General features: G+C 55.8%; 1 protein-coding gene across 1 annotated transcript in view; it reads left to right on the forward strand.

Moving 5' to 3' along the window:
* The window catches only part of KSR2 (kinase suppressor of ras 2), a 65,866-nt gene that overhangs the window by 46,138 nt on the left and 4,648 nt on the right, over positions 1-15,080 (forward strand). Inside the window, exons 14-16 of the mRNA XM_051634277.1 lie at positions 2,740-2,836; positions 8,180-8,313; positions 13,292-13,423. Of these exons, the coding sequence (XP_051490237.1) occupies positions 2,740-2,836; positions 8,180-8,313; positions 13,292-13,423 (363 nt within the window). The remainder of the gene's footprint in view (positions 1-2,739; positions 2,837-8,179; positions 8,314-13,291; positions 13,424-15,080) is intronic.

Raw genomic sequence — 15,080 nt, forward strand, 5'->3', positions numbered from 1 at the left:
TGCCCCTCTGACTGAGGTTTGGTCACCCCGAGCACGTGTCCCCCAACCTGCCTGCTCTGCTGACGGGTGGGCTTGGAGAGGTTTAGGCAGAGAAGACAACTGGTTGCTTACCAAAACGTCCTTGAGTGGTGAATAAGCTGCCTGAAGACACAAATCATCTCCCTTTGTTTCTGGTGTCAAGCGTGGGTGGGTTCTGGCCTCGTGATCTGCAGGTGCCTCGAAGCCACCGCTCAGCCTAGGCCTCTCCAAGTGGAAAAGCAGAAGATGATGATGATGAACGTGTCCCAGGAGCTGGGCTTTGTCCCTGCTGCTCCTGCCCCAACCGGGAGCGATCGACGACGGGCAAGGAACGAGGAGGAGCGGAACCGTTGAAGCTCCGCCGTGAAAAGGTTGCACAGGTGGTGGTTGAATGGGCTCAGGTGCTGCATAATAGGTATCAACCAGGCTTTATCTCGGCTTTGGCAGCTCCTTATCCAGCAAGAAAGCTCCAACAAAGAGCGGGGCGGTGGTTGGGAGCTGAATCCCTGCAGAGGAGTTGCTCGTTGACGGGAGGAGAAAGGCACCTGGTTGCCCGGGGGGGGGGGGGCTGTCCTGAGGTCTGAGCAGCAGTGGTGGCACGTCCCGTGCCCACCGGTGTCAGCACTGGGTTTGGAAACACCAGCCTGGGGCTGAGTGGTGGATGCTGTCCTCGTGCTGGGGGCATCTGCTGCCTCCTTTCATGTGGCAAGATGGGAGTCTCATCAGTAGAGGCCTGCAAGCCCCCTCCTGGGGCCATCATCTCCCCAGTTTGGACAGGCAGAAATTGGAGGCTTTGTCTCTAAACAACCATTTTCTTTTCCCCAGCTGATCTGGACCCACTTCAGGGCTGAAACCAAACCCTGCTCCAGCACTAATCTGTTCCTTCCATTCGCAATGTCCATTTGTGAGTGAGGAGGAGAAGAAGCAGCTTTCTGGGTTGGTTTCCTCTGAGGGAACCCAAGTGTTTGGTGGGACTGGGGGATCTCAGTGCTCAGGCAGGTCAAGGGAGGTGGCAGGAATCCTGTTGTGTCACAGAGGTTGGTCTGAGGTGATTTTGCAGGAACCCCAGGGTGGTCTTAGCCAGTTGGAGTGTGTGGATCCTGATTTTCAGCCCAACCTGTGTTTCTCTGTGGCTGCAGCCAAGCACTTGGAGAAGATCTGAAGCAGCTGGTTTAGGTGTCAGTGGGTGCCTGGGGTCTGCAGCCTGGCTGGTGGGCCCAGGCATGTGCTGGGAGCAATGACAAGTGCCACCAAGGAGGCAGTTGCATGGGTATGGAGATGCCCTCAACTCCCTGACAGGGCTTCCTTGCTTGTGTCCAACACAACCTGCTGTGAAGTCCTCTGAAGGCTGCTGCTGGCTTTCCAAAACCCATGAGATATGGGACCAATCCCATTCCTGCTTGCCCATGTTGTGCTCTCTGCCCGTGGAGCTTTTGGCTTAGGAGCTGGAGGGTCCATGAACTTCTGAAGAAGCAAGGTTAAATCCCACGAAGTGCTATCCCTATCCCAACCAGCTGAATCCCTGGAAGAGCTGCTAAGATCTCAGCCTTCCCCAACGTTCTGGAGAGGACATCCCTGCTCTGGGGGGGCTAATTGCTCATGGGGACCTTGTTGGCCCCGAGGTGGTGGCCTTGGCCATGTGGTAATGATGGGTCTGAACCTTCCCCTCTCCCCATCTGGGTGGTAGCCAGGGAAACACAGGGCACCTCGGGGTGATGCTCCTCAGGAGCCAGCTCGGGCTGGTTATTCCCACCAAAAAAACCAAAAAGACCAAAACCAGGTGGGGACATGTTGGCATCTCTAGGGCTGGAGGAGAGGGAGAAAAACCACGATGCCCCACCAAGCTGCAGGGAAGGGAGAGCAGAGGAATTCAAGCCTGGCCCTTTGAATTCCTGAAGCAGGACAGGATGGAATGACCAGCTGTGGTCACCGAGGGCTCTTCAAGGAGCCCTGTGTCAGGCCCTTCATTTCCCAGGCACAGGTTTCCAGCCCCATCTTCCTAAACTTGCCTTTGATGAGCGTGGGTGGACACAGAAAAGCAAAAAAGCCCTTTTTTTTGTGGTGGGAGGGAGTCGAGGCAGCAGCCACCCACGTTCTCCATGATGATATTCAAATGTCAATATATTTTTAATTGGTTTATCTCTCTCTCTCTCTTTTCCCCCCCCCCCCCCCCCCCCCCTCCCCTTCCAGCTGCCTTTGGTAATTGAGGCTCTGTAAATAGATTTTACTGTAATTGGTACGAGAAGGAAAATTGGAGGACATTGTACAGTGAGTTGGGTTGGGATTCTTGTGGTTTTTTTTGGGGAGGGGGGGGTTTGTCCCCCCCTCCCTGCCTTTCCTCTTTTGACTCATGTGCCATCTGTGGGTATTGTCTCCTCTGAGGGAAGCTGGGGGGGAGCAGTGGCCCAAAAAGCCTGAAGCCAGAGGAGCAGGTGGTTCTCTCCTGGTTGGGGTGTGGGGAAGAGCCAGGAATCAGCCCAGGTTCCCCCTCCTGAGGCTCAACCCCCACCACGGTGGCCCCAGTCCACCCAGTGCCAAACTGGGGGAGAGCCCCTGGTGTCCTGGCTGAAGGTCCGACCTGCCTTGGGATGTAACCAAAGCTCTTGTGGTTATTTATAGTTCCCTGCTGCAGCTGCTGCCTCTGGAGTTTGGGGGGGTGTTTCTGGGGGGTGGTGGGTTACAAAGCGTGGGTTTATCTTCTCCTTTTTCCTGTTCTTTCAGCCTCTGCAAAGGTCGGACTCTCTACTCGGTGGTGAGAGACGCCAAAATCGTCCTGGATGTCAACAAGACGAGGCAGATAGCACAAGAAATCGTGAAGGTACGGGCTGGTGGGAGGGGAGCTCAGCACCAAGGAGGGTCCAGATCCTGCCAAGAACCTGGCTGAGCTGCTGTGGGAAGAGGGGATGGAGAAGCCAAAGGGATTTGGGCAGGATCGCACCTTTACTATCCGGGTGTTCTGGACCTTTCTCAGCCAGGTTGAGCTGAGCTGAGGTGGCATCAAGGCTTCCTGTGAGCTTGGGGCTCATCCTGGCCCCAGCTCCTCTGCCCCCCTTGGAAGTGCCCCCCTTGGGTCCACTCTGTTGTAGTGACAGGACAAGGGGCAACGGGCACAAGCTGGAGCACAGGAGGTTCCAGTTAAACACGAGGAGAAACTTCTTTCCTGTGAGGGTGACAGAGCCCTGGGACAGGCTGCCCAGGGAGGCTGTGGAGTCTCCTTCTCTGGAGACATTCCCAAACCCAGCTGGATGTGGGATCTGCTGTAGGTGACCCTGCTCTAGCAGGGGGCTGGACTGGGTGATTTTCAGAGGTTCCTTCCAACTCTGGTGACTCCATGGCTCTAAGTGCAGGGCTTTAAGTTCAGCTTTGCTTCTGTGAGCAAGTTCCTGGTTGGATATTCCTCTCCTCTTGGAGAAAAAAATCTGAGGTTGGTCTGATGTTTCCAGATGCCTGTAGTGAAAGCAACCCCCCAGCCAAGGCACCTGGAGGAGTCAGTGCTGTGGTGCTGGTGGCAGGAGGCAGAGCACACATCCTTTCTTTCAGAGCTAAAAAAAAACCCCTTTTCACTTCCCAGGGATGATCCCAAGTGCAGCTTCAGCACTTCAGCCACCATGGTATAAACAGATGCTGGGGAGGATCCTCAGGAGGTTGGGTCAAGGGGCTGGGAAGTTGGATCCTGAGCCATTCCAAGCTGCAGTGGCTTGTTTTCCCAAGAGGTGTTGAGCCACCTGCAGGGTTCTCCTGTGATTCCAAACCTATGGAACACCCAAGGACACCAGAAGTATTTGGCACGTGTCCTGTGCCACTGTCCCTGTGTCCTGATCAAGGTCAGCCAGCACCTCCAGCCCCAGCAAGCCCAGATCACCTGAGGGTGATCTCATCTTTAATGTGTTTATACTGGGGGGGAGGGGGGAGGAAAACCAACCCAAACCAAAAAGAAGCTTTTCAGGCAGATCTTAAACCCCTTGAAATATTCAAATCCATGTTAGAAACCAGAAGATGCTCAGCAATAAAACCTGAGTGGTGCTGCTGCCCCGTGTTCCTCCTGTCCCTGATATTGCCTCTTTTTTGCTTCTTTACACCCAGATTTAGCAAAGTTCATGCTCTTTTTAAGGGGAATTCCTTCCATCCCCCCCCCCTAAATCTCTGGGCTCGGGGCAGCAGCTGAACTGCTCTGTTGAGCCACCTGGCAAGGGGCATCTTGGAGAGAAGTTCTGACCTGAACTGGGGGTGTCTGAGCCACCCAGGGGCCTCTCTGCTTAATTTCTAATCTTGATCCCTATTTTCCACTTTCCCAAGATGGATTTTTCCCACCGAGTGAATGTCTGAGCCGTCACATAGTTTGCCTCCTGTTTGTTCCCCTGACTACAAACACACTTCTGCTCAGGGTTTCCACCTCCCAGATGTTCCCAGTGGGAGGGAACAGCTCAGCTCAGCCTCTTCCCTCTGTGGGTTGTGTTGCTCCACGTGGGGTTTTCAGGACAAGGTTTAGAGATTGTTGTCACCTCAACTCTGCTCTGCTGAGACCCCCTGCAGGGCTGGGGCCAGGGCTGGGGTCCCCAACATAGGAAGGACATGGAGCTCATGGAGAGAGTCCAGAGGAGGACACAGAGGTGATCCAAGGGCTGGAGCAGCTCTGCTCTGGAGCCAGGCTGGGAGAGTTGGGGTGTTCAGCCTGGAGAAGAGAAGGCTCCAGGGAGACCTTAGAGCACCTGCCAGTGCCTGAAGGGGCTCCAGGAAAGCTGGGGAGGGACTTGGGACAAGGGCAGGGAGGGGTGGGATGAGGGGGAAGGGATTGAAACTGGAAGAAGGGAGCTTGAGGTTGGACATGAGGAGGAAATTCTTTGCTGTGAGGGTGGGGAGAGCCTGGCCCAGGTTGCCCAGGGAAGCTGTGGCTGCCCCATCCCTGGCAGTGTTGAAGGGCAGGTTGGATGGGGCTTGGAGCAGCCTGGGCTGGTGGGAGGTGTCCCTGCCCATGCAGAGGGTGGAACTGGAAGGTCTTTCAGGTCTCTTCCAAACCAAACCATCTTATGATGATTCAATAAGAGCAGTTTCTCTGCCTTCCCACTTCTCCATACCATCCATCAGCAGCTGTTAAGGGTGCTTTGGTGGACTTGCAGTTGGCTGGAGTGGAGAAGTGAAGGAAAACCCCAACATGTTGGGTTGGTTGGGCTTGGGGCAGAATCACCCAGAGGAGCAGGAGACAGGACCACAGGAGAGGCTTCAGCTCTGCTCCCTGCCCACAGCTCTGCTTTGACTTGATCTTTTGAGCCCCAGGGAGTGACAGCAGAGCTGCTGAGCTCCTTGGATCAGTAGACGCAGGAGGCTCCTCGTGCCATGACCCTCTGGAGGCCAAAGGGGATTTCACAGACTCCCCAAGGCTGGAAAAGACCTTGAACATCATCAAGTCCAGCCTATGACCAGCACCACCGCATCTCCAGCCCGTGGCACCAAGTGCCACCTCCAGCCTTTCCTTGAGCACCTCCAGGGTTGGTGCCTCCACCACCTCCCTGGGCAGCCCATCCCAGTGTCTGATCCCCCTTTCCGTGAGGAAAAGGGGACCTGGAGCCAGCAGAGGGAGCCGGCTCTTTTCACCCACGCCGGGCAGCCCAGCCAAGTGAGGAGTGACCACCCCGGGGAGCTTTTCCTCACTGATCATCCCCGGGGGTGAAGGCGACGGGGCTGGAATTTTGCGGTGGGATTTGTGTGATACCCCAGGGAGCGAGGTGAGGGATTTGGGTTTACCTGGAGAAATCCCTTCAGCAAAGGCTGGGATGTGGTTGCTGTGATTGTCTGGGAGACGTGGTCCCAGCCCTGGGATGTGTGGGCGTGGGGGAAAAGTCCCTGCTCCCAGTTCCCTTCACCCTCCTGCTGCTGGGAGGGGGCTGGGGAGCATCCCCCCTGTGCTGGGGCTCATCCTGGTCCGGGGGTGCTCTGAGCCCTGCACTGCACCTTGCAGGAGGAGGAACAGGTCCATGGCACTGAGATGCAGAGCCCTGGCACTTGGTCAAGGTGACAGTGACACTTCAGAGCAGATTTTAAAAACCTCATCATTATTTCACGGGCTGGGACCTGGAGATCCCTAATTAATCATAGATTCATAGAGTGGTTTGGGTTAGAAAAGGACCTTAGAGACCATTTAAATCCAACCCCCCTGCATGGGCGGGGACACTTCCCAGCAGCCCAGGCTGCTCCAAGCCCCATCCAACCTGCCCTTCAACACTGCCAGGGATGGGGCAGCCACAGCTTCCCTGGGCAACCTGGGCCAGGCTCTCACCACCCTCACAGCCAAGAATTTCCTCCTCATGTCCAATCTCAAGCTCCCTTCTTCCAGTTTCAATCCATTCCCCCTCATCCCATCCCTCCCTGCCCTTGTCCCAAGTTCCTCCCCAGCTTTCCTGGAGCCCCTTCAGGCACTGGAAGCTGCTCTAAGGTCTCCCTGGAGCCTTCTCTTCTCCAGGCTGAACACCCCAACTCTCCCAGCCTGGCTCCAGAGCAGAGCTGCTCCAGCCCTTGGATCATCTCTGGACTCTCTCCATCAGCTCCATGTCCTTCCTGTGTTGGGGACCCCAGCCCTGGCCCCAGCCCTGCAGGGGGGTCTGAGCAGAGCAGAGCAGAAGGGACCATCCCCTCCCTGGCCCTGCTGGTCCCACTGCTGGGGATGCAGGCTGGAATGGTCCAAACATCCAGCTGCAGCTCCATCACCTCAGGGTCTGCCACAGCTCCAAATCCTTCCCTTCTTCCAGCATCCCTGAGCAGAGGCTCTTTGGGATGTGACCACTCAGGGATGCAGATGAACCCCCACAAGATGCTGTGTTGGGGTGGCTGCTGTCCCTGCCTGTCCCCAGCCTTCCCCACTGCCCCTGGAGCAGAGCAGAGCCCTGTGGGGCTGTGCTGCTGCCAAGTCCTTGGTACCTTCAGGATTATTTCCCCATGTCCTGGCCTTCTGCATTTGAGGATTTGGTTGGATGTGGCTCTAAGCAACTTCATCTAGTGGGAGGTGTCCCTGCCCATGCAGGGAGGTTGGACCTGGATGATCTTTAAGGTCCCTCCCAACCCACGCCAGTCTGTGATTCTCTGAGACGTGGGTTTTGCAGGTGACTCTCCCAATTTTCCCAGTTCATTTCTGAAATGCAGAGCATCCCTCCCAGCTGCAAACTTAAAAATACCTTCTCGTTCCACTTCCTGCCTGGTGGAACAACCACCCACGAGAAGATCAGCCCTAGGATGAGCCCCCCTTGGAGATCCAGTTAATAAACCGTGACGCCCAACTGACATTTGCACTTCAGCAACACTTTGCTGACCCTTTTGCCTTGGATCCGTGAGCACTTTCCTCCAGACCAAGTTTTTCCTTAGCCTGCTTATGAGAATGACAAGTGGGGCAGCATGGAAAGCCCTGCTGATGTCAGGATAAATAGCTTTTCTTCCCCTCCCTGGAGCTGGTTACCCCGTTGAGTAGAACATTGGCCACATGGAGCTGTCGACCATCTGCTCCATCTACTGATGCTTGAGGAGCCCAGTGCAGGAGAGTTTGGAATTCCCATCCATGGCCTTCTTTTTTTTTTACATCATTAGCAATAATTTTAATTAACCACCAAGCAATTTTTGTCCCAGGGGGAAAGAATTAAGGCAGGACTCCTGCGAGGAGCTTGTTTCCAGCCTGGTGGTGGTGGCGTGTGTGTAGGAAGCACTAATGGCTCTGCCAGGGCCTTGGTGATGGAGAGCTCTGACTTATTACCCTTCTGCTCCCAGCCCCGAAAGAGAACAGAGGGGAAAACATCATCATCACCATCATCATCATAATCAATTTCTCAGCAGAGGGTTTGAGGAAAACGACCTGCCAGTTTGCTTTGCTGCTCATTTCTCCTGCACAATCAGTGAAGCAGGAAGATGAGTGGGTGCCACCACAGCTGGGATGCCCACACCACGAGCCCATCACCCTCCATCAGCACCACCCAGTGCCTGTCCCAAGCCAGCAATCCTCCCCCCCCGGACCCTTTCTGCAGGGACATTTTGGGGACACGTGGCCTTCAGCCACAGCTCAGCAGCGTGGACGTGCCGCCGTGGCTCGAGGATGTTCTCCTCATCTTGGCAGCTGTGGGGCTGTCCCTGCTCTGGCTGTTTGTGCCACTTGGGGGTCTTTTTCTCTCTCTTCTGTCCCTAGGGAATGGGCTACCTGCACGCCAAGGGGATCCTTCACAAGGACCTCAAGTCAAAAAACGTTTTCTACGACAACGGGAAGGTGGTGATCACTGATTTCGGCCTCTTCAGCATCTCGGGGGTTCTCCAAGCAGGCAGGTAGGACATGGACCTACTGCCGTTCCTTCCCCATGCCCTACAGCTCCCCTTTCAGCTGGGAAGATGGGGAGGGAGCCCCAAAACACTCTGCAGGTGCCTTTCTGGATCTGCAGCCTCCATAGGCATGAGGACAAGGTGCCTCTGAGTGCCCTGGGGCAACCCAAGGGATTTCACCATCTCACCTCCCGGGATCTTGCTTTGGAGGAGGTTTGCTTTGGGAAAAGAGCTCCTGCAGAACCTGCCCCCCAGCCCTGCTCCCTCCGTGCTCAACGCTGGTGGTGGGTTTGTGGTGTGAAGCCCCAGAGGGATGGTTGGTGAGAGCCAGGCTGGGGGTTCTGCAGGTCTGGGCTCAGCAGCCGGTGGTGGGAACAAACTGCTCTGGCCTCGGGTGCAGGAGCTGCAGCTTCAGAATCAGAGAACCACTTTGGGTGGAAAAGACCTTGTGGGTTGAAAGGGCTTGCTTGGGTTTGATGTGGTTTCACGGGCTTGTTCAACTTGATGTTTAATGGCAGAGGTTAGGCAGGTTTAGCTTTAGGCTGGTGGGAAGGGGTGGGAGTCTCCAACACTTTGCTTCAGAGAGGCAGGACCTGGCCCTGGGCAGGAGCTCTTGGACCCAACCTCTTCCCACAGGATGTATCATTTCCATGGCCAAACCACCTTGCAGCCAGCCAGGAGATGCTCCTCAGGCTTCATTTCCTTTGGCCAGTCAAACCAATTGAGTCCTTGGCCTTTCCCTAACACCACTGTTAGAATTCCCCAGCATCTGCTTCATCTCCAGCCTCTGGCTCCATGAGTGGTGTAACCAGCACAGCAGCCTGGGCCGAGTGGAGCTGTCCCTCTGGTTGTCCCCCTGGCCATTCTAGTGACCTTTTGGGTGCTGCAGGCATCTGGCCATGGTGTCTGCACCAAGCCAGGGCACGGAGCAGGGCACAGGGAAAACAAGAGCCAAGCTTGGGACATTTGCAGTGTTGTGACATTTTGGGGTCTCTTTGGGTTTGGAATCAAGGTTGTTTAGTGAATGGTCCTTATTAAATGTTGGTTGTTGTTTTGGTTTTGCCCCCCCCCCCCCCCCTCACGGTGTTTTGGGAGGTTTTCCAGCTGTAGGAGCAACAGGGCAAAGAGTTTCAGGAGCTGTGGAAAGGAAGAAAGCAAAGCTGGGGGGGATGGGAAGGAAACACAACCCTTTGTGTCAGAAGCAGCACAAGCCAAGAGTTGGGTTATCAGTGCCAGCAGCTTGGGCAGGTTTCCTCCAGCAGCCCAGTACCCACAGGTCAAGGGAGGTGGGTCTCCCCCTCTACTCTGCTCTTGTGGGACCCACCTGGAGAACTGTGTCCAGTTCTGGAGTCCCCAACACAAGGAGGACACGGAGCTGACGGAGAGAGTCCAGAGGAGGCCACGGAGATGATGGGAGGGCTGGAGCAGCTCTGCTCTGGAGACAGGCTGGGAGAGTTGGGGTGTTCAGCCTGGAGAAGAGAAGGCTCCAGGGAGACCTTAGAGCAGCTTCCAGTGCCTGAAGGGGCTCCAGGAAAGCTGGGGAGGGGCTTGGGACAAGGGTGTGGAATGATGAGATGAGGGGGAATGGCTTTACAGTGGAAGAGGGAGATTGAGGTGAGACATGAGGAGGAAATTCTTCACTGTGAGGGTGGTGAGAGCCTGGCCCAGGTTGCCCAGGGAAGCTGTGGCTGCCCCATCCCTGGCAGTGTTGAAGGGCAGGTTGGATGGGGCTTGGAGCAACCTGGGCTGGTGGGAGGTGTTCCTGCCCATGCAGGAGGGTTGGAACTGGGTGGTCTTGAAAGTCCTTTCCAACCCAAAGCAGTCTGATTCTATGATGCTGCTCCTTCCATCTCCATCACCTCACGTGATGGTGTTTGTCACTGGAGAGGCTGTCCTGACCAATCACCACTTTCAGGCAAAGATATTCAGGAGATAAAACATCCCTTGGAAATGACACATTTCATTTCTAGTTCCTGTGTGAAGAGGTCAAAGGATTAGAGGTGATGGAGCTTCTCTCCATCCTATGCCCCTCTCCTGGTGAGCTGGGCAGTCAACATTTCCATTCTGCTTGTATAAATATCATCTGGTTTTAGCAGAAACTCAGCCAAAAGCTGAGGAAGCCCAAGAAATCCAGCATCACTTCTGCAAGGACGTGGCTTTCAGCTCTGGTTTAGCAGCTGGGCTGAAAGTCTGGGACTTAGGTCCTGCCAGGATGAGGTTGGAGCTCATTCCAGCAGTGCTAGAAGGATTTGGGGCAAAAATGGCCCAATTTTGGCAGGGACCTTCGCTGTGAAGGTCAGAGATGCTCTGGAGATACAATGAGAGATGAGACACTGGGGAAACGGGGAACTGGATGGGGTGGAACAACCTCTGCTCCAGTTTGGGGTGTCACTTGGGGGGAGTAAAGCCCAGGAGATGACTCAGGAGAGGAGGGATGGTCAGAAAGGCAAGGTTGGACATAAATGAGCACTGCTTTGCTTGAGGAAGGGAGAAAATGGGGACATTTCTGCCCTGAGGAGCTTTCAGTGTGGCTGCCCTGGCCTGCTGGTGGCACGCATGTCTTCTGCTGGTGGGGAGCTGAGAGGAGGCTTTGAGGAGCCACACTCCCCAGTCACAGTGAGTTCTGAAGCAGGTCTGATCCTGCAGGTCTGATTTCCCTTCTCAGGGCTGGTTTTTGGTTGGTTCTGGTTTCTCTCAGGTGCAGAAAGGTAAAGCCCAGCTTTGGGTCCTCAGACCTTGCACGGACAAGCACGTATGGAGAAGGGAGCCAGTTTTTGCAGGTCAAATTAAGGATGGTGACTTCTCTTTGGATGTGAATGAGAACTACAAGCTGGCCTGTTTCCACTTGGGTTAAAAAAAAAGAGAGGTGGCTTTAAAATCCTCCTCATCCACCTCGAGCAGGCTCATCTTCAGGTCATGAACGTGTCCAGTATGAGGAGTTCAGTGCCCATCTGTGCCTTGACACCCTGGTGCTGCTGGAAAACGAGGTGGCTCTGGCAACTAAAATGCTTTGTGCAGAGGCTTCGTGTAACCCAGGGTCTCATCTTGGGGACATCAGGTTGATTTCTCCTTTATTTAAGTGTTGCTGGCCTCGGTGGGGCTGCTCTGTCCTTAGGAAGGGGGCAAGGTGGGTCTGGAGTAGACAAGCCTTGGGGCTGGCTTGTCCTTCAGTGGGTTTAGAAGATGCTCAGCTGGTTGTGCCACTTTCTGCTCGTGGAAGTGGCCAAGTTGGTGAGGAAGGTGGGGTCAACTGTTGGCATGACACCTCCAACTGCTGTGGCTGGACCACGTTTGGGGTTGCCTTCAGAGTCGTAAACCTGCAGCTGCAAGTTGGGGAACTCCTGGGAGCTGTGGAGCTCCCTGAGCACCCCACGGGGAACCTGGACACCATGCCTGGGATATCACAGCACTGGCTGGTTGGAGCAAGCAAACAAAATAAAAGCCCTGGATGCAATCCTGGGCTTGCTGGGGGTGGTGGAGCAGACCTGAGTGCTGCCTGCCCGGAGGAGACCACAGACACCGGGAAGGACGAGCAAGCTCCTCCACCTCTTCTCTAATTGCTCTGGTGCCTAATGCTGGCTTGTAATTAAGAGGATGTAATTGGAAGATGGTGAAAGGAGCCAGCTGGGGAGCTGAAAGCCTCCCCCCTGGGCCAAAGTGCTCTCACCTGCAGCTCCTGGGGCTGGAGGGTCCTGGTCTTGCTGGAGCGGCTGATTGCGGCCCTGGCTCAGCCCCAGCAGGGTGAGGAGGAGCCACTGAGACCCTGGAGGCTTCATCGTTCCCTGGAGCTGCAGTATCCTTCCCCAGGGAGGGGGTTCCAGGCCCAGGGGTGATGCTGGGGGTCAGGGAGGAGCTGGACTGTGTCAGCTTGGGATTGTGCTGGTCGGGCACGTGGAGCCGGGTTTGCAGTGGGACCTTGTCACCCCTCCTGGGGCTGGATGGAGATGCCCATGCCTGGATGGTGCCCCCTGGCACGTGGGCTCTGGGGTTTTGGCCCCAGCAAGCCCACAGCCATCCCTTATCCCAGACCATCTCCATCTTCAGGAGAGGATCCCAGCACAGACAGGGAGAAATCCCTTCACGTGAGGGTGGTGGGTTCCTCCTTCTCCAGCCTGATGTGACATGGGACAGTTTTTGGTACCTCCTCCAAGACTACGCTGTCAGATTTGGGCTTGGATACAATCTAGATGCTTAATGTGCTACCAGCAACCTTTTCATGCAACCAGGTGCCTGCTGGAGGGTGTAAAGGATGAGGAACTAACCACCATCATCCTCAACTGTTGGCCTGATGTATTTGCAGGGAGCAGGGGGACCTTGGGGAGGTAGAGTAAGAGGTGGCTGAGGTTAGCTGAGAGGCTGCTGAGGGGAATGGAAGGTGGAGTCCCTGGGTGGCAGCCTGGGATTTAATGACAATGTCACAGTGAAGATGGGCCACCCCACATCATGGGGTGGGTGATCCTAACACAGCCAGGCTGCCCCTGGGAGTGACGGTGGGTGAGAGGAGCTGGCTGGGGACAAACACCTGAAAACACTGTTTCCCAGACCGTTATTTGAGGGTGGGTTTGATCTGAAGAGACCTTTTGAGGTCCCCACTCCTGCTCAGACCACAAGGGCCAGCTGGGGTGGCACTGCTGGTGGGCTTTCCCCCGGGGAATGCTTTGCCCCCCACTCTTTTGAGGTGTTTTGGTGCAATGGTCACATTGAGACCCACGGCAGCCCCTGCATCCCCATCAGCAGAGCTGCAATGTCCCCTCCCCCACCACCCCATGCCCAAATGGTGCCCCCATGCCTGGCAGGGACAGGCACCAACGCCAACCATGCCCATGTTCCTCAGGGCAGGCTGAACACCCAACTTGGCCAGGATGCCATGGAGAAAACCAGGCTTAAATGCCCCGGGTGGGCTGGGGGAGCTGCTGGTGGGTGGCCTGGTGGTGATGTGTGTCCCCAACGTGGTCCCTGTGGCTTCAGCCCCATGTTTTGGCAGGAGGGAGAACAAGCTGAGGATCCAGAGCGGCTGGTTGTGCCACCTCGCCCCCGAGATCATCCGCCAGCTCTCGCCAGACACCGAGGAGGACAAGCTGCCCTTCTCCAAGCACTCGGATGTCTTTGCACTGGGGTGAGTCCCCAGGGACTGGGTGGGCTGCAGGGGACTGGGGCTGCAGCCAAAGAAGCGTGGCCAGCAGGGCCAGGGAGGTGACTCTGCCCCTCTGCTCTGCTCAGAGCCCACCTGGAGAGCTGTGTCCAGCTCTGGGGCCCTCAGCACAAGATCTAGACCTGTTGGAGAGGGTCCAGAGAAGGAGCAAGATGCTCCAAGGGCTGGAGCAGCTCTGCTCTGGAGCCAGGCTGGGAGAGTTGGGGTGTTCAGCCTGGAGAAGAGAAGGCTCCAGGGAGACCTGAGAGCAGCTTCCAGTGCCTGAAGGGGCTCCAGGAAAGCTGGGGAGGGGCTTGGGACAAGGGCAGGGAGGGAGAGGACAAGGGAGGATGGATTAAAACTGGAAGAGGGAGATTGAGGTGAGATATGAGGAAGAAATTCTTCACCATGAGGGTGGTGAGGAACTGGGATGGGTTGCCCAGGGAGGTTTGTTGATGCCCCATCCCTGGAGGTTTTTAAGGCCAGGTTGGAGGAGGTTTTGTGCAGCCTGGTCTGGTGGTTCCCTGCTCATGGCAGGGGGGTTGGAGCTTGGTGGTCTTTGAGGTCCCTTCCAACCTTGATGGTTCTATGATGCTGTGTCAGGTGTCAGCTGCCCTGAGCAGCCCGGAGGGGACAGGGTGGTTATTTGCTGACCTCAAAGCCAAGGGGACATTTCCTGTGGGAATGCTGGGCTTGGAGCACGTTCCTGTTTGGGACATTTGAGGTTAAAGCCCTCTCAATCCCCAGATCCTTCTGTTTCAGCTCCAGGCCAGGGTGGCTCCTGGTGCTGGGATCTTGGGGATGCCAGCCTGGAGTCATCCCTCCCCTGCATCCTCCTGGGGTGGGTGCTGATGTGGAGGTGCTCTGGGTGTTGGATGGAGATGCAGAGGGTTGAGGATGAGGAGGGCTGGGGATGAAGAGGGTTGGAATTATTATGGCTGAAGGTGAGGAGGGTTGGGATTGAGGAGGATTGAGGTCAAGGAGGGTTGATGGTGAGGGGGGTTTTGGGGATGAGGAGGGTTGGGGTTGAGGGTGAGGAGAATTGCTGGTGAGGAGGGCTGGGGATGAGGAGGGTTGGAATTAGTATGGTTGAAGGTGAGGAGGGTTGGGGTTGAGGAGAATTGAGGTCAAGGAGGACTGATGTTGAGGAGGGTTGAGGGTGAGGGGGGTTTTGGGGATGAGGAGGGTTGGGGTTGAGGAGGGTTGAGGGTGAGGAGAATTGCTGGTGAGGAGGGCTGGGGATGAGGAGGGTTGGCCACACAGGTCTGGGAGCCTCTGAACACCCCAGTTCTCCCCACCAGACGGGCTGGGGGAGCTGCTGCTGAGAATTGCTGAGTGTCCTTCATGGCTCCTGCCCTTGATCTGAGAGGAAACCTCCCCCACAGCAGGATAAAGAGGAGAAACCCCTTCCTGAGGTGGGGCTGGGCTTGGACCCAGCAGGTTCATTTTCTCCTGGATACTTTCAAGGTTGCAGGGACTAACTTGTGTGGGGCTGCTGTGGGAGGCAACATTTCCATCAAAACCCCAGTAATTACAGCTGAAAGGGTCTGGCTCTTTTTTTTTTTTTTAATTCTTCTTCCCTGATAGCACAAAAATAAAGAAGCAATTAAGAGATCACATTGAACCAAGTGAGAGTTGGTTA

The sequence above is a fragment of the Apus apus genome, chromosome 16 (genome assembly GCF_020740795.1).
Source record: "Apus apus isolate bApuApu2 chromosome 16, bApuApu2.pri.cur, whole genome shotgun sequence".
Lineage (NCBI taxonomy): Eukaryota > Metazoa > Chordata > Aves > Apodiformes > Apodidae > Apus > Apus apus.